The sequence below is a fragment of the Drosophila montana genome, unplaced genomic scaffold (assembly GCF_035044405.1).
Source record: "Drosophila montana isolate Dmon_TW-CO22-7 unplaced genomic scaffold, ASM3504440v1 contig_2666_1, whole genome shotgun sequence".
Lineage (NCBI taxonomy): Eukaryota > Metazoa > Arthropoda > Insecta > Diptera > Drosophilidae > Drosophila > Drosophila montana.
Window position 1 is genome coordinate 930,802 of NW_026997533.1, and position 19,467 is coordinate 950,268.

General features: G+C 44.2%; 2 protein-coding genes across 3 annotated transcripts; one reads left to right on the forward strand and one right to left on the reverse strand.

Moving 5' to 3' along the window:
- Positions 1 to 11,623: 11,623 nt before the first annotated feature.
- Positions 11,624 to 13,203, forward strand: LOC135429356 (protein PF3D7_1417600-like). Its single transcript, XM_064683627.1, has 2 exons — positions 11,624 to 11,668; positions 11,833 to 13,203. The coding sequence occupies exons 1-2, from the start codon at positions 11,624 to 11,626 to the stop codon at positions 13,201 to 13,203; spliced, it is 1,416 nt and encodes a 471-aa protein (XP_064539697.1).
- Positions 13,204 to 14,269: 1,066 nt separating this feature from the next.
- On the reverse strand, positions 14,270 to 15,176 carry LOC135429391 (uncharacterized). 2 transcript variants are annotated; one of them, XM_064683673.1, is made up of 4 exons: positions 14,974 to 15,176; positions 14,832 to 14,912; positions 14,553 to 14,777; positions 14,270 to 14,487 (listed from the first exon to the last, which is right to left on the reverse strand). In XM_064683673.1, exons 1-4 carry the CDS (start codon positions 15,035 to 15,037, stop codon positions 14,399 to 14,401), a joined length of 459 nt encoding a protein of 152 aa, XP_064539743.1. In that variant the 5' UTR covers positions 15,038 to 15,176; the 3' UTR covers positions 14,270 to 14,398. The 2 variants fall into 2 exon arrangements, with proteins under 2 accessions (XP_064539743.1, XP_064539742.1); XM_064683672.1 differs by having other exon boundaries at positions 14,832 to 14,915.
- Positions 15,177 to 19,467: the final 4,291 nt, after the last annotated feature.

Below are 19,467 nucleotides of genomic sequence, written 5' to 3' on the forward strand. Positions count from 1 at the left end.
CAGCATTCTTTTGTGCCACTTCCACTTCCACTCCACTTCCACTTCCACTCCATTTCCACTTGCCGCTGTTGTTGTTTGTGCCCGGCAAACATGACAGCACACATTAATTTACTGTGCTCTCTGCTCGGTAATTAAAAGCGAAAGTGTTTGACGTCGCGTAAGCATGCGACGACAAAAAAGTGGCAAAAAGAATAGCTGCAAAACGCCCGAGCACCCCGAGGGGCCAACAATGCTCATTACTCCGCCAAAACCGAGACTGACCCTTTTGACGCGTCCGGGACATTGTAGTTGGCAGCTCGTTGCGATTAAGTCTAGCTGACTGCACAATACCCTCACGGAACCAGAAATACGGACATCAAATACGGCTTGACAGCTGTGCAGAAACATATTCAATGAGTGAACAAATTTATGTGCACATCTCCTGCACAGGTGCGCCCGAGCAGGGACTTTCTCATCGCGACCGAGCAGGGACCTTCACATGGCGACCGAGCAGGGACCTTCACATGGCACCCAAGCAGGAATCATCACATGTCGATTGAAAAAGGCTCCCAACTTATAACGTAACTTTATAATGTCAATTAACGGCGCCCGAGCAGGGACTTTCACTTAGAACCCGAGCAGGGACCTTCACATGGCGACCTAGCAGGGACTTTTACATAGCACCCAAACACGGATCATCACATGGCGCTTGAGAAACGATCTTCACTTGGTACAGAACTTCAATATGTCAATGATTAAAGGCGCCCGAGCAGGGATCTCTTTTTGGCGCCCGAGCAGGGATCTTCACTTGACGACCAAGCAAGGATCTTGACACAGAACTATTGGACCCCCGAACAGGTGCCTTCACTTGGTGTCCGAGCAGGAATCTTCACTTGCCGCCCGAGCAGGGATCAGCACATTTCGATCAAGCCGAGATATTCATTTGGGGCCGAACTTTAACATGACGATCATTCATTTTTATATAGCGCTCAAGCAGGAACTTGACGTCCGAGCAGGGACTTTTGCAAGGTACCCGATTAGAATTATTTCCATCGCGCGCAAGCAGAGCGACTTACTTAACGCTTGAGGTGGGACTCAGCCATGAATTAATTTGACTAAGTGACAAGTGTCGCAAGCGGTTTTGGCTAACCAATATGCCCGACTGGCCGCAGCGTGTGAACTAACTAAGAACTAGAGCTTAACGAGAAGCTCGCTTGCCGTTAGATTTATGATGGCCTCATTAATTATGGTCCAGCCCAAATAAAAGATGGCCCTTGTCGCACTTGAAACATGCAATTAAATGGGGAAGCTGCCAAGTCGCGACACGCAAATCAACATAAATTGCACAGCCATTGCCGAGGTCTTAAGGAGGTCGCATTCGAATGCAGCAGCTAAAGCTACGTAATCGCATATGGATGCGGGCCTGGGCCATAAAACGGTCTTGAGCCGAAAATGGATTGTGGCATTTGGCACGCGCGACAGCCAATGCGCATATAAATCCAAAAATCGTTGCCAATTTGCTGGTCGGGCGCATTTTTATGGCCCTCGGCCCATTGGTCCACATACAATCAAAGAGACGATGTGAGCGTAGGTTTCCAGCGTGGCGACAAATTCATTAATTCCGGCAGTCGGCAATCGGCAAGTTTTCTAATTAAAACAACAAACAAATGGCCACAGAATGAAGCCAGTGACAATAACAATGCATATGGAAATCGTTTGGCATCGGAGACTAAGGCTCTAGCTTGGGGGGGGGGGGGGGGGGAGGGAGCTCAAGCTCAAGCTCAAGCTCAAGTTGAAGTTGAAGGAGGTGTGGGAATACCCTAGATATCTGTGAAGCGGAAACTGTCTGGCAAGATGCTAATTCGGTTAAAAACTTTTGTCGTCAAGTTTCCAGCAACTGGCTCGCTCTCAGTCATTCATCCAGTCAACCAACCATCCAAGCTCAGTCACTCCCTTCGTCCGTCCGTCCGTCCGTCCGTTCGTCCGTTCCTTGCCTCCGACCGTGACACAAAGTTCGTTTAGCGCTTGTCCTCGACTCGGCTTCAGCTACAGCTTCTGTTCGCATTGTTATGCGGCACATGCAAATTGAAGCGGCAGCTTCATCATCAACTTCATGTGATATGCATCAGTTTGCCAAAAATTGTTTCTTAAATATGCAATCCGCAATCCGCAAGCGGACCCCCCAGCCTGATGCCCACATCATGGCCATGGCCCAGCTTTGTTTCGCACATTTTCCTGCATTTTACATCCTATTCAAATTCAAAAATATTTAAACGTGCATTGTTGCTGCTCGTCGTGGCTCTGGATTGCTTGATTTCTTATAATATTAATAGCATTCAACTGTGCACGTCTAATGTGGAATGCGGACTGTGCGGAGCGAAAACAGGGACGGGCTATTACATCTAAATGCTAACCAATATGTTTGCCAGATGGAGCTCGTCCCTTTGTAAACTGTCGGAAGTGGAGTGCGGCGAGGCACCCGAGCCGGAACTTTTTTGGCTTTACTCCGTTTGAACTTCTAGAGATTCCTGAGAATGCATCCTATCCCAAATGGCTCGCTCTTTAAATGTAATTTCATCCAGACTCGTTAAGAAGTGACTTATCTAATCGTGTCTTGCCATCTCCTGGAATATGAGCATTAATTAATTTAATAATGCGATGAAACACCTGAGGGCTAATCTTCCATAAATCGAGTAGAGACTTGTAGTCTTCCGTCTAAACCAAAAATATAGCTAGTCTATAGATTGGGGTCTTATATAAACGGAAAATATGTGCTAATAAATAAATTGCCGCCCGTGCAGGGATATTTCATGTGTCCTCCATTGAGCTGTCGATTGCAGTTGGTCGACTAGTTATTAGTAGCTGATTAATCTTTACTTGGAGCACGGACTGCTAAAATCTAAACTTCTAAAAAAAGAAGAGTAATGAACTACATTTGGGGTTGGAATTAAAAACTGAAAGAAGCTGTTGCATAGCTCTGAGCAGGGACTCTTTAATTAGTTTTCTGTACAACCAACTTAATATGTCCTCAAAGAGGCTAATTGCCAATGCTCATCAAGAAATATGTCTAAAAATCAAAGAACAGGCTCTTCGGTTGCTGGAATTGGAATTACAAAATAAAAGATGGCGGTTGCATGGCGCCCGAGCAGGGACTTTTAAGCTAGACTCTTATCCAACGACTCAAACAAGCACTCTAACAGACTGTTTCGATTGGTTGATCGTACGTGATTAAACATAGCTGAATATTTGCGAATAGGCACGTTGGTTCCTAGAATTGGACTTAACTTGCGAAGGTTGTGCATGGCGCCCGAGCAGGGACTTTCGGACTGAGACTAGACGTCTATCCAACGACATAATCAATCTCTAAATGACTTTTCCAACGGGCTTAACATGCCCTCAAACAGACTGTTTCGAGAGGCTCCTTATCTTTGAATAAATGTATCTAAATATTAACGAATTAGTACGTAGTACGTAGAAGATATGCGAAGGTTGTGCATGGCGCCCGAGCAGGGACTTTCGGACTTAGACTAGACGTCTATCCAACGACTTAATCAATCTCTAAATGACTTTCCCAACGGGCTTAACATGCTCTCACATAGACTGTTTCTAGTTGCTAATCGTATTTGATTGAACGTAGCTGAGTACCTACGAATAGGAATGTAGGTTTCCAGAATTGGAGTTAAATGATATGCGAAGGTTGTTCGTGGCGCCCGAGCTGGGACTTTCGGATTTGGACTAAACCTTCATCCAACGACTTTAACATACCCTCAAACAGACTGTTTCGAGATGCTCCTTATCTTTGAATGAATGTATCTAAATGTTAACGAATAGGTAGAAGATATGCGAAGGTTGTGCATGGCGCCCGAGCAGGGACTTTTGGACTTGGGTTAGACTTTCAAGCGAAGACCTTAACATGCCCTCAAACAGACTTTTTCAAGTAGTTGATCGTATTTGATTGGAACGTTTAATAGGCGAATGTTGTTCAATCTATTCCAGGCTCATTTGTTTCACGCTCTGTTCGCTAGATGGCGCTGCAGCTTAAGAGCTTAAGCCCAGAGCTAAACGACCAAACATTTATTTTGCTAATAATTTATTTATACGCCTGTCAATATACATGTAGCATTGTAAATAGCAGCAGCTATGCTGCCCCCCTCGAGGCGTACAATTTGCTGAAATAGGCAGAAAAAAAAAGCAGACACATATAGAGAGTCAGAGGAAAATTGTGTAAGGCGCGGGCACGGAGCGAATTGATTTGGTTTATGGACGTCAACGCCGAGACGCGAGACGCGATTATTATGCACCCTCGTCAGGGTCGACTCCGGAGCGGAGTCAGTGACTCATATCATTATGGCGCATGTCCTGCGGCGCCACGCTCCACGCGCCTCGCACAACAACCTCCGCCGAGCGTCCTGTCAACAATGCTTTGATGCCACTTGCCTTGCCTTGGCTTGGCTCGCATCTCCTGCGTGCCATGTTTGCGCTTGGTTTTTTTTTGTATGTCTAGTGCCAGAAACCGCACTCGATTTCCAGATGAACGGGCCAAGGCAGCGGAAGACGACAACAGGGCCAAAACGCCTGGCTACCTGTTTGCCAGGCTCTCAGCCTTAGCCTTATACTCGATATCACCCAACCCCCATTTCCCAGCCCATTCCAATCATTCAATGCTAACCATTCGCATTCGCATTCGCATTCGCTGGTCTCCTTTGCCAAATGTCCCTGTTTGCCTCATTGATTAATGCGTAAATATGCGTTCCATCGCAGCGTTCTGTTTGTTGTCCTGCCGCGCTCATCCTTGGCCCCTTTGAACTGTGCCTTAAACATTTTTCAACTTCTCTTTGGCTCTCCCAATTCCCAACTGCCATCTTAAAGCATTTGCCATAAATATATCTTTAAGATCTATTTCCAAAAGGAGTTTCCATTAAAGTCAGAGAGAGAGAAAGAGGGAGAGAGAGGGAAAGTGGCCTTTAATCCGCTTATAAATTATTCAGGTAGAGCATTTGACTCATGTCCTGGCATCCAACATAAATGCATACACATATTTTAAAGTTCAAGCTAAACACAAAAGTTTTCAGCAATTGTTCTCAAATCTTCATATTTCATAGCTCCAAGTGAAATTCCAGTTTCGTAAGCTTTAAATTTTGAAGGATTATATTACAGTATTGTGCCTAAGGTTTTTGATAAAAGTAACAAATGAAACTTACTCAAATATTTATTAAATAAACCAATGTGTCGCTTACCAGGCACAGATTGAGTTGCTGAGAAGCGCATAGAAGAGCGCATGTTGACAGCTTATTTACTTACTATTCCGAGGGTTTGACCTGTGCGTAAATGTTGAAGGACTATATTCCAGTACTATGCTTAAAGTATTTGGAAAAGCAACAAATGAAACTTTCTTAAATATTTCTTAAATAAACCAATGTGTCACTTACCAGGCACAGATTGAGTTGCTGAGAAGCGCAGAGAAGAGCTCATGTTGACAGCTTATTTACTTACTATTCGTAGGGTTTGACCTGTGCGTAAATGTTGAGAGACTGTATTCCAGTACTATGCTTTAAGTATTTGGAAAAGCAACAAATGAAACTTTCTTACATATTTCTTAAATAAACCAATGTGCCGCTTACTAGGCACAGGTTGAGTTGCTGAGAAGCGCATAGAGGAGCGCATGTTTTTTGTGTGTTGACAGCTTATTTACTTACACGCTGCTTAACGTGCCGTTTTCAGCACTCGCAAGTTGCCGTCAGGCTTTGATAATGTCATACAAAATATGTTGATAATTATCTAAATCACGTAACATGTCTGCCCGACCCCCTTCCCCGTCCCCCGCCCCCAAACCATCCGCCGAACAACCCTTAACAAACTTGCTGTCGTGCTCTACATGCAACGTGTCAGGGCAACAAAGTGTTAATACACTCGACACACCTGTAAAAATGTGAAATGTGTGCAGACCTCGGGCTGGGAAAGGGACAGGAACAGGGACAGGGGTTGGGGTTGGGTTCGGAGAGCCGGGAAACGGGGTCTGTTGGTTGACGGGGTCATAAGCATGTGCACATGGCAGCGATTACGTAACGCGACAGGTGCCATCAATCATATTTAGGGTAGAGCACAGAGGCGTACAGCGTACCGAGAGACCCAAATTCACGCCCACTGCCCGGAAAATCAGAGGGCAGAGCCCGGCCCGGCCAAGATAAATGGCCCAGATTTGTTTATAACATTTTGAAGCAAGCGGTTAACTAGTCGCACGAGATAAGTAAATGCTGGTAATTATTATGGCCGCAAATCCAGCGAAAGCGAAACGGATGAGAATGCGCCGACGGAGATAAGTGGAAAAACAATTTCTTATGTGGGATTTGGACACAGGGCCTGAAATTGAAAACGAGCCAATCCAACGAGACTAGCGGGAGGGGTAGGGGTGGGGTGGGCTGCAGGTTGTGGGCGGGGCAGCTGATTGCCCAGAGCAGGCGCAATCCAAAACTTCAGCTAGTCGCAGTAGCTAACGGTTCCAGTTTCATTCCATCTTCCATCTTGATAGTGCCGCCGGATTAAGCAGCAAAACGCACGAGCTGACAGAATGTGTGCCGAGGGGGGGGGGGGGGGTGGCGGGGGGCGGGGAGAGTAGTATTGCAAAGAGAGGAGAGTGGTGGAGAGGGGGAGGGGGAGGGGGGTTGTAGCTTGAGGGCAAAGTAACGAAAATAACGCAAAGCTGCAGCTGAAGCACAAGGATTACGAAAGGATTCCTTTCTAACGAGATTGACAACAAACCGCAATGCCAACTCTACACACACACACACACACACACGCGCACACATGCAGCGAGTGTGCGTGTGCGTGTGTGTGTGTCTCGCTGGGTGTTGCGTTTTTATTTGTTTGCTGCACGCTTTAAGCCATATTCCAAGCAACGGGTCAAGCCGCTTGCACATCAAGCATGCAACGCACTGCGAAAATCACTGAAAAACAGCTGAAAAATCATGTGCTCCACTCTCAAGCAAGACAGCAGAAGACGCCTCAAATGTAGCTGTAGATTTATTATTATTTGTTATATAGATCCCTTCTAAACAAATTACCAAAAAGAAAAAAAAAAAATAATAATAATAATATTCAAAAATATTGATTCACATTCCGTGAAAGTGCCAGTTCGAGCTTCTGCTAGCAATCGCAAAAAAAATATCTGTTAAATAGATTCCATTGAAATTTCGAACATGAAAAACAAAAAAAAATTCGAAAAATTATTCAAAAATATAATTTCGCAATCCGTAAATGTGCATTAGTGCGCAATTTTTCCACTTCTGTTGGCACACGGAAAGGGTATTTCAGTTTCGTTGTGCCGCGCTAGCAGTTGATTTTTTTTTCGTCTTTCCGTCTGGAGCTCTGCCAGTTGCCCTCGGTCTGCAGTCGGTTGATACGGCATGTGTATCTATATATGTACATATATATATATATTATATATATGTATGTATAGTATAGTATAGTATGTGGTATATTATTTTGCAAACAAAGCAAATTTCACCCCATAAAACTAAAACGTTGGATTTAATTTTGCAAAATAAACATAAAAATCGCTTTTTGCTAGCTTTTACATACGTATATAAATACATACATATATACATTTGTTTACATACGCATGTGCATTTGTATGTATGTATGTGTGTATTTCCAACTGTTTCTGCCTCGCCTTTACACTCGCTCCTGCACTCTATCTCTTGCGTTTTGTTTTTGATTCCCTCTTTTTGTTTTTTTTTTGCTTCTTTTATTCGGATTCTTTATATGTATGTGCCCGTGCACTTGTGCATATTTATCTTGAGCACATCTTTGGCCAAGCCGAAGCTCTTATCTATGTATGTATGTATGAATGTATTTTGGGCTTTTACGATGATAGCTCTGTCTCGCTCGCTCGCCCGCTCGCCCTCACGCTCTTCTTATGCTTATTGCGTTAATGCAAACTAAACGCAATTCGCAAAAAAATTAAATGTGGAATTCAAAGCGAAACGAAATGAACAGAAATTCGAAATTCATTATTCATTTGCCTACAGCAACAACAGGAACAACAGGAACAACAGGAACAACAGGAGGGGAGCGCAGGGGGGAAGAGCTGCAAACATATAAACAACAAAATCAAATAGAAAATGCAAATAATACAAATACAACAAATGCTGGGCCTGGCGGGGGGGAAGTAGTTGCGCTGGACGTTGGTTGGGACGGGGAGGGGGAGGGGGTTTAACTTTTGTGGTGCTCAAAATCGTTTTTGAGTTTTCGCATTTGTTGTTGTTGTTGTTGTTGTTGCTGCTGTTGTTTGGTAAAAAAGTTTTCTAATTAAAACAACAACTGACAAACGCAAATTGTCAACGTATTCGCACACACACACACACACACACACACACACTCTCGCACACACACACACACTGCCAAATGCTCTGTTGGACAAGGCTTTCGCCTCTCGGCGTGGCAAAGGCTTGGGCCGAGGGGGGGTCGCGTGTTCTAGCTCTAAGCGCTGCCCTGCGGCCATTTTTTTGGGGGGCGTTCTGTCCGCTGGGCGTGGCATTGCTAGACCTAGACAGAGGGGTGGGGTGGTGGAGGGGGGCAGCTCTTATTGTTAGCAGTTGTTAGATTAGTTTGACTTTTTGCTCCTTTTGCTCCGCACTTGCATTTCGCCAGTTGTCAAAATGTAAATGCGCAGCCAGCCGAGCGAGAGAGAGAGAGAGAGTGAGTGCAAGAGAAGGGGAGAGAGGGCGAAGGAGGGGCGACAGCAGTTGTGGCTGGCCGTAAAATTGTCAGTTGATGTTGTCCGCAGCGGCGGCAGCGGCGGTGGCCAAAAGGGGATCAAGCAATTGTTTGCATGGAAATTACCTAAAAAATATACACAGAAAAAAACATCGAAGCCAGTTTGCGCGACGCATAGATACCCTAAAGTGCCGAAAATTTAATTAAAATAAATACATTTTATATTAGTTTGAGGCCTAACATAATATTGAGACAATTCCAGCATCTTTTCTTTTCTTTTCATTTATTTATTTATTTTTTATTCCATTGACAGTCATCGAATAGATACCCTAACTTTAAGCTCCTTCCGGCCTATAACTACCCACACACCAAAATTTCCAGCTCCAGAGCTTACAGTCTCTGAGCTACGATAGGCTGGTAGCCCGATTTTCAATGCTTATCAAAAATATAATGCCTAATGTCCTGCCTGTGACACGCTATACCCAATTTTTACACATACCCAAAGCGTGCAGGGTATCACCAAAAAAACAGAGAGAGAGAGAGAGAGAGAATGACAGCAAACACAATATTTGGTCTGTCCCAGCGAATTAGCAGACTTCTCATTGCTTTATTTTTTATTTTCGTATTTGGGCTGTAGTTGGAGAATTACAAACCGAAAGCTAATTATGAAGTGCACTCAAATGTAGCAACAGATTAGCTAGAGACTGTGAGAATCGCATAGAAGAGTCGCAATGTGAATAGAGCAATTAACAAAGCTCTTTGACGGGCTCGTTGATTAAATTCTGTGCAACTGCTTCTACTTTTTTTCTCTATTTTTTTTTTTTAGATAATATGCCACAGGCCGAATTCAGAGCTGAGCCCTTCTGTGGTCTGATTGAAAAATTAAGAAAGAAATATACAACAAACTACGAAAGTATGAATCGTATAAATATATTCCCTGGGGGACAAACTGATTGATTGACTGGCAGACTGACTGGTTTACCGACTGATTAACTAATTGAATGACTGATTGGGTGACTGATGATTGACTGACTGACAGACGACTGCCTGATTTACTGACTGACTGAGTGATTGGTTGACTGACTGACTGACGGATTGAATGACTGACTGGCTGTAAGGCTGGCTGATTGATTAATAGACAAATTAACTGACTGACTAATTGATTCACTGATTGACTGACTGATTGACAGATTGTCTGATTAATTGACTGGCTGATTGACAGACTAACTGACTGATTGACTTACCGACTGACTGAAAGTGTGACTGACTGATTGACAGACTGTCAGGGTGACTGATTGACCGACTGATTGACTTACTGACTAAATGACTTATTCATAAACTCATTGATGGATTGACTACAAATTGAATGACTGCTTAACTGAGTGTCTGATGGACTAAATGTCTAATCGACTGACAGATTGACAGGCCGTCTGACTGATTGATTGACTGTCTGATTGACTTACAGACTGACTGACTTATTCATAGAGTCCTTGACTGACTGACGGATTATGTAACTAAAATAAACACTTAAATGGGCTTTTCACAAGTTCCATCCGCAAGTGTGGAAAATTGGTGAAAAATGACGTATACATAGAGATTTTTTCAAACGATTGGAAGTACACTAAAGCCAATCCTGGTCGAAAAATGTGGATCCAAGGTTTTTTTGTATATGGTATCTTATTTAGCAGGGTTGCTTTGGGGGTTCGTATTCAAGTTCGGATCATGCGGCAGCTCTTCCACATTGAGAGAAGCAGGTTTTATTTCTAGCTGTGGCTTGTCAAGTTTACTTCAATATCAAATGAAATGATTCTCTATATTGTAACTGTCTAGCTTATATCTATGGGAACTCGAGCTGTCGGAAAATAATGACTGTGGCAACATTATCAAACAATCGAATTGCTGAAATTCCCCACAAGTTCGGAAAATGCGTGGAATGCTGTGGTTTTTACTGTTAGCTTTAAAATATTTAACATTTAAACATTTATTGGCTGGAAATAATTTCAAGCCTGGCCGTGTCCTGCGTCCTTTGTGTCCTTTAAACAATTCAATTTCCATTTGCGAATTGTGCGGCTAAATAATCAGCGCATTCAGCCCAACAAAATAATTATTTGCTTAAACTTTGCAATGAAAAACTGAAAACGACGAAAAACGAAAAACGAAAAACTGAAAATTGCAAACTGAAACTGAAAACGGAAAACTGAAAACTTTCAGCGCGAGGCTCAATCAAATTAATTTTTGCATTTAAGCCAAAATGGCCAATCAGTGCCCAACCCTTGCCCTTGTCTGTCTGCACCCCCTCCCCCTCCCCTTCCCCCTTTCCCCCCGCCGTGTGTTTGCGAATGAATCATAATTTTTATTATTACGTATACGCCGTGGTGTGCGGCAAAGTTCGTCGTCGTCGTCGTCACTTTGTTTTCATCATTTCAAGCGCAAATTGCTGTTGTTATTGTGGCAATTGTACGCCGGCCGACACACACACACACACACACTCGCACACACACACTCGCTCGCAAGTTATTATTATTTTAACAACAATTTTGCAACTGTGTTTCGGGCGCCGCGTCGCCGGCGCCAAACGTCGAAGGTCGCGTAATTCAAAAGCAATTTGTCGAAATTAAATTTGATTACATTTATCGCGCCAGCAGCTGCCCCATGCAGCCGCCCAGCACCACCCAGCACCACCCACAACCGCCCACATCCAATGGCCAATCTCCAGCTGTCTCTCGCTCAGCTCCATTTCGTGTTCTGCATTTCTGTCGACGGCTCCGGCAAAGTTTTCATTTGCCATGCTTTTCTTTTCTTTTTTTTTTGGCTCTTCCTCTTCCTCTTGCCTCGCGCTCAACTCTTTAATCGCTGGTAATTGCCATAAATTGCCGACTGAGCTCCATACACAGCTGCCCCGCCTACCGCCCCCGCGCACAGTCGCCAAATGCTGATCAATAAGAGGCGCATTAAAGTTCAGCAGCGCCTCAAAGTATGCAGCTTTCAAATTTGAAAATTGGAGTGCAGCGCACAGAAAAAGACTAAAATATACCCTGTAATATGTTTAGCTCTTGGGATATACGAAAAGCTGCCTCCAGACTCCCCAGAGAGGTCGAGTTCAATTAGTTCTCCTCTAATGAGTTCCCCTCTAATGAGGTCTCCTCCAATGAGTTCTCCTCCAATGAGGTCTACTCTACTGAGGTCTCCTCTAATGAGTTCTCATCTAATGAAGTCACCTGCAATGAGTTATCCTCCAATGAGATTTCCTCAAATGAGGTCTCCTCTAATGAGGTCTCGTCTAATGAGTTCTCCTCTAATGAAATCACCTCCAATGAGTTCTCCTCCAATGAGATCTACTCTAATGAGGTCTCCTCCAATGAGTTCTCCTCTAATGATATCTCCTTCAATGAGTTTTCCTCTAATAAGGTCACCTCCAATGAGTTCTCCTCTAATGAGAACCTCTCCAAGGAGGTCTCGTTCAATGAGGTCTCCTCTAATGAGGTCTCCTCCAATGAGTTCTCCTCCAATGAGGTCTCCTCTAATGTGGTCTCGTCTAATGAATTCTCCTCTAATGAGGTCACCTCCAATGAGTTCTCCTCCAATGAGATCTACTCTAATGAGGTCTCCTCTAATGAGATCTCCTCTACTGAGTTCTCCTCCAATGAATTCACCTCCAATGTGTTCCCCTCTAATGAGGTCTCCTCCAATGAGTTCTCCTCCAATGAGGTCTACTCTACTGAGGTCTCCTCTAATGAGTTCTCATATAATGAAGTCACCTCCAATGAGTTATCCTCCAATGAGATCTCCTCTAATGAGGTCTCCTCCAATGAGGTCTCCTCCAATGAGGTCTCCTCTAATGAGGTCTACTCTACTGAGGTCTCCTCTAATGAGTTCTCATCTAATGAAGTCACGTCCAATGAGTTATCCTCCAATGAGATCTCCTCAAATGAGGTCTCCTCTAATGAGGTCTCGTCTAATGAGTTCTCCTCTAATGAAATCACCTCCAATGAGTTCTCCTCCAATGAGATCTACTCTAATGAGGTCTCCTCTAATGAGGTCTCCTCCAATGAGTTCTCCTCTAATGATATCTCCTTCACTGAGTTTTCCTCTAATAAGGTCACCTCCAATGAGTTCTCTAATGAGAACCTCTCCAAGGAGGTCTCGTTCAATGAGGTCTCCTCTAATGAGGTATCCTCCAATGAGGTCTCTTCTAATGAGGTATCCTCCAATGAGGTCTCGTCTAATGAGTTCTCCTCTAATGAAATCACCTCCAATGAGTTCTCCTCCAATGAGATCTTCTCTAATGAGGTCTCCTCTAATGAGTTCTCCTCCAATGAGTTCTCCTCCAATGAGGTCTCCACCAATGAGGTCGCCACCAATGACGTCTTCTCCAAAAAGTTCTCCTCCGATGAGGTCTCCTCCAATGAGACCTTTTCCACTCGAAGCTATCTGCTGATAAGATTTCTATCCACATTTTCGATCCGCCTGATGTTTACAGGGTATCTAGAGTCGTGTCTCTCTAGCTGAACTGTGCTCCGCGCTTTGCTGACACTCAAATGACTTTATAATTAAGCATCTGAATAAATGTGGAAAGAAAACGGAAACGGAAACGAAATGAAACTTCAACTTTGACACGCCTCCACAACAAGAAAATTACAAAATTAATGGTCCAAGCCGAAAATCTAGATAGCAAAGGAATATTCCCTGTGAAGGCAGCGGACAGAACAAGTTGCCGTTAAGTGTGCAAAATAGATTCCTTGAAAGCCAAAAGCTTGGTTCTGGCTTAGCTCAAGGTTCGAATTAGGTGAATGCCTGGGATCTTGAAAATCCTGATTAATGCCCAGGAGGTGCTTAAATTTATAAATGGAAAAATACTTGTTAAAATCAAATAGCCTAGCAAATGCTCAACATGCAGCAGATGCAGCGATTTCTTAGCCCGGTTACACAATTTTGACCTAAACTAATTCAATCATGAACCGATTTTTCCGATAGAAGCTATATAAGGGTCACATAATGATAGGATTTTCTTCAGATGAAGCTGAGATGCGCTCTCTACTTGAGACTACGAGATACTCGAGTCCAAAGCCCAGTTTCTTCAGCGACTCTTCTTTTCCCAACAAACTGAATGTGAAGAACCTTCTTGATGAGCTCGGGTATCTATTATCTATCTTGGAAAACGGAATATTTTGCCATACATCAGCTCAGCTATATAATAGAGTGATGCGAACTTGTTAAGACTTGGCTCAGTTATAGGCAGCAAAGTTAAGCTAGGTTTTCCATACAAGAACCAACTTTTCGACCGATCGTTCCTATGGCAGCTATATGATATATTGCTCCGATCCGATCTCTTTCGGCTTATATCCTGCCTGCAACAGAAAGACGAACCTATGCAAAGATTCAAGACGAAAGCTTAAAAAAACCAAGAGACTTGCTCGCATAGAAACAGACAGACGGTCGGACAGACAGGGGAGCTTGGCTATAACGACTCGACAGTTGATGGAGATCAAGATTATATATATATAGGTTACACATTTAATGACTGCAGAGTATAAATACCTTCTCAGCAGAGATGAACATTAGGAGAACCTGGCAATTATTTGCAAACTTCTAAAATAAGATATTTACTGAAACATAGATATTTATATATATATATAAATTGCTCGCATCTTTGTCCTGAACTGTAAAGGGGTTCAAGGGTCAGCCCGATGGTGTGGAGATCCGGTTAGATGTAGGGATTGGCCTCGTCGCTTGCGAATTCGCGCCTAAAGTCCAGGCCGGGCACATTATCGAATCGTTCCTGCTGTCTGTTTGCTGTGGAACAGTTGCTCAGCCATGGGCGTACCGGGTATGTTTTGAGGGGGGGGGAGGTCACTCACCAACTTTATTCTCGGTGAGCTTCATCATCTGCATGAGCGCCTGCTTGACCTCGCGATCCTTCTCCCGCTCCTTGCGCTCCTCCTCATCCACATTGGTCGTCTGAATGCTAATTTGATGCTTCTGCTCCGCATCCCACTCCACGTCGTCGCCATCATCGTCTATGGCTGCCGCATCTTCGTCGCTCAAGACAGCGCCCTGCCGCTTGCTAACGTGCGACTTGAAGGCTGCGTGGGAATTGGGGGATTCGGAAGGTTCGGTCGCCAGGAATGCCCACTTACCTGAGCCCTCGCGCTTGTGGCGAGTCAATTCCGGCGGCTGCCCCTTCGCCAGCTGGCCCTCCCCCTTGCCTCCGATCAGTGCTGCTTAATGGGGATGCGAAATCAGTCGGGGATTAGCTCAATTCCAGGAAAACCTTCTTACCGAACAGCAACAGAAACAGCGTCAAAATCAACAGCAGCCAGGAGAGCCTCTGCGTGAAACCCATCGTTTGTCTCGCTCTCTCTCTCTCTCTCTCTCTCTCTCTCTCTCGCTCTCTCTCTCTCTCTTTCGCTCTGTATTAGCTTTCTCTGGCTCTTCAGCTCTTAATTGATCTGCTTTGCTAGCTGACAGCTTTACAATTTGACAGACTATAGGATAACTAGCTGAGAGGCAACTCGATTCGGATTAATATCGATTAATGAATTGAACAAAAAAATGAAGCTCGTAGACGACCTCTAAAGTTCACCAGACAAAAACTCATCTCTCGATATTTAGTATCCCTTTGAGAACTGGGAAACAAAAGCATTTCCCTGAAACTTTCCTGTGCGTCGCGAGTTGTCTTCGGTGTTGGAGCGTCGAACTAGAAAGCGTGAAATCGCCAGTTCAACTATAGCAAAAAATGTACTAAATTGTACACTGAACCCATTGAAAATGGGTTAAAAAGGGTAAAATGTGTTTGTGGGAACGTATATAACAGGCAGAAGGAAGCATAAAGTATATATATTCTTGATCAGCATCAATAGCCGAGTCGATCTAGCCATGTACGTCCGTCCGTATGTTTGAACACGTCGATCTCAGTACCTATAAGAGCTGGAGAGTTGAAATTTTAAGCATTAGTCCTTCTAGTGCCGACGCAGTGCGAGCTTATTTCCGATAATCGATAACTTGCTCCGTCTCCAAGCAAGCGATAAAAATCGATATCGAAATTTTGTTTTTTGAACAAAACTCTTCGGTTTTATGAGCTAGAGTCATCAAATTTGACGAGCAGCTGCTAGAGTTGTTTATAAAGGTCAATTATCTTAAATTTTGCAGCTTTAGGGCCTTGGTGAATTGTTATATACGCTTAAGATAGTTGGGGACTTGTATGTTTCTCCCTATGCTAGTTAAACCCCTTGTGAGGAGCAGGTTCAGGGTATTCCCTAGTCGGGCACTTCCGACTTAAACACTTTAACTTGTATATTTCAATCAATGCTAGTTTGAGCCTTTGTGAGAGGAAGGTTCAGGGTATCTCCTAGTCGGGCATTCCTTGTCATTTCAGAGGGAGATACATATGTATATCTAAGCCCATTTTCGCTTCTCGCACTGGCAATTAAACCAGCCCGTTTAGGCAAATGCCCAACAAGTTATCAGGTGTCCGTTTATCCTCGATATCATGTCCTTTGCTCAACTGCCATTTGAATATTCTTTTGCCCCCCCCCCCCCCCCCTCCCTTCCCCTCCCCAAGCAACGTCTAGTTGTTATCATTGAAGCGTTTGCGCTCTTTGAGCTTTTGGCTTGCCACAATTTTGCCTTATGCGGCTTCCCCCTAACCTCAAACCCACTACTTTGCCCCGCTCCCCAGCGTCTTGTCAATCTATATGGAAAAAAGGCATTAGGGGGCAGGTGGCGGGGGCGTGGCGGTGGAGGCGGCGTAGGCGGAGGCGTTCGAATGGACGAAACAAGTTGCTGAAAGTTAAAGTTTTTGCGGCTGCGGCAACAGCAGCAGGAGCAGCAGCAGGAGCAGCTCTTGTTGCAGCATAAAGAGCTGCACACACACACACACACACACACACAGACACACACACACATACACTCAGTAAACGATTTGGTAGCACGAGCCGAACCTCAAGAGCTAACTAAACAAGCCTCAGCCAAAGGGGGACTGCCGGGGGCGTTTGCCACAGAAGGGGGCAGGACTCAAGGGTGACGGGGCAGTGGTTATAGGGGAGGGGGGGGGGGGGGGGGTGCTAGTGGCAACAACTTTTTGCAGCTCAATATTTTTGAAGCCCGACGAAATTGTTGCAACAAATTCACATAAAAGCCAATGCACAACAAATTCAAGCACACAAATTGGCCGCACGACTGCCAGATACCCTGCAAATGAATTATATACATTTCATTGTTGAGTAACTTTTCTTTCATATATACATATATACTTAAAATTAGCCCTGAAATATATGTGTATACAAAATATGGAATATTTAGCTGAATTTCGAGTGAACAACGAGAAAGAAAGTTATTTTATATAAATAGAAAAATATGCTCTCTATTAGAGAAGAATTTCATGCAACATGCGATAAATCGAGCATTTCGAATCGAAAAGCTGAAATCGATATTTATCGATTGGCAGAAATTATCGCTTAGCTACAAATTATGCTCTTTGCAAGTAGTTCTTTCTTTTACTCTCTCATGTCGAGAGATCTGTGCAACAGCATTATCTGATCGGGAATATATTAGTATATAGTTAAGGACTGACAGCTGATCGGGAATATATATAGCATAGGGCTTGGGCTGAGCCTGCTTCTGCCTGTCCATAAAATAGGCTTGCATATCAACTTGTATATTGCTTGGTAATATAGTTCAGTTACAGTTAATACAAGCTACAAGCTATTTTTGCATTCCGGCTCAAAGCGAACATTTAGCAACTGGTCAGCTGGTCAACAAATTTCAGAAAAGCAAAAACTTTAACGAATTGATATCTCTAGCTCGAGCAAAAAATATTTTAATTATTTTATAGGCTATATTTATACCCTGAACCCATTGAAAATGTGTAAAAAGGGTATTATATATTTGTGCGAGTGTATGTAACAGGCAGAAGAAAGCATCTCCGACCGCTTTAAGTATATATATTCTTGATCAGCATCGATAGCCGAGTCGATCTAGCCATGTCTGTCCGTCCGTCCGTCCGTCCGTCCGTATGTATGAACGCAAGGATCTCGCAACCTATAAGAGCTATAAGAGCTTGAAATTTTAGCTGTAGGTCCTCCTAATGCCAACGCAGATCGAGTTTCTTTCCGATATTCGATAACTTGCCCCGTTTCCAAGTAATCGATAAAAATCGATATCGAAATAATGTTTTTTGAGCAATTTCGGCAAATAATGTGAGCTAGAGTCACCAAGCGTGACATGTAGCTTCTAGAATAGTATATATATATATCAAGTATCTTTCATTTTATACCTATCGCCTGTCGGAAGTAGAGGGTTCCCTGTATCCCCTAGTCGGGAGTTCCCGACTAGAACCTCTTACTTGTCGAAGTTTGGTGTGTGCACGCACTAATCTACCCATGTTTTGTTGTCTGCACTCGCAAGGGGTATATCGCATAAAAATTCCCAAATGAAATGTTTTGAGGTTAGCCAAAAATATTTTTCAACAATTCGCCGAGCTCGTGTGTGTGTGTGTGTGTGCAGGCGAAAACTAACTAAATGCCTGAAATTGTTGCTATTTTTGCTATTACCAACAAGCCACCCCAGCCACCTCCCCCTCTTCACCCTGCCCCCCTTCAGCAGAGCCCACGCATCTTTATTAAAATGTCAAACCATAAAAAGGGGCTGAATGTGGGCGGCGTTTTAGGTGAGGGGGAAGGGGGCAGGTGGTGGGTTAGCAATAAAATGCCATCAAACACATTTGTCAGTTGTTGTTGTTGTTGTTGCTATTAAATGCAGCACAAAATAGAAACAAAAGCACAAACTGGCAAATGCCAAAGGCAAAGTACAGGGCTAAATGGATGTAGATGAGGGGAGGGGTGGCCAGGTGTCTAGGTGTGCGTGTGTGCGTGCGTGTGTGTGAAATGCTTTTTACCATTTGCCAGTTAAAAACATCTTAAAAGCTACTTTTAACCACAATTATGTAAATATTAACACAAACGCAGCCTAAGACAAAAGCACAACAGACTGCGAATGTGTGCGTGCGTGTGTGTGTGTGTGTGTGTGTGTGTGTGTGTGTGTGTGTGTGTGCGAAGTTGTTTCTCTGTCTCTGACTGTCGCCAACACAACCATTTACCATTAGCATGTGTCTAGCGGGTCGCCCCTCGACGGGGAGGAGGGCTGGAAGTTAGAGGAGTTCAAAAAGGGGGGAGGGGGCGGTAGGTTACTGCATGTGACAGACAAGGCAGCAGCTGTGGCTGTAGCTGGAGCTGGAGCTGGAGCTGGAGCTGGACAGGTGTTGAAGTTAACGGCGAGACGAGGCGGAAAAGTCGTGAGACGAGACGCTGACACGCAGCTGCAGGGGAAGCTGGGAGCTGGGAGGGAGGAGGGTTACTATGTCGAGACATAATCCCCAAGACGCACAAGACGCACAGGACACACACACACACACACACACACACGCAGGCTGGAGGACGGGGCAATGTTAATAAGCAGCAGCAGCAGCTCGGCAGGTTCTCTGCCATTATTATTGAAAGCTTTTAGACATGGCAGCAGGTCACGTCCTCCGTCCAGCAGGCAGTCATTCAGTCAGCGCCCAAGTCAAATGAGCAGACAGCTACAGAGGGAGACACACAGAGAGGGAGAGAGGGAGAGGGAGAGAGAGACAGAGAGGGAGAGACCGAGTGGAATACAGACGACAATCCGTTTTCATGGCTGATTTAACAAAGTTGGGAAGATACAACATAGAGAGAGATAAATAGAGAGAGAGAGAGAGTGAGAGAGAGTGAGAGTGAGAGAAGCGAGCACGAGAAG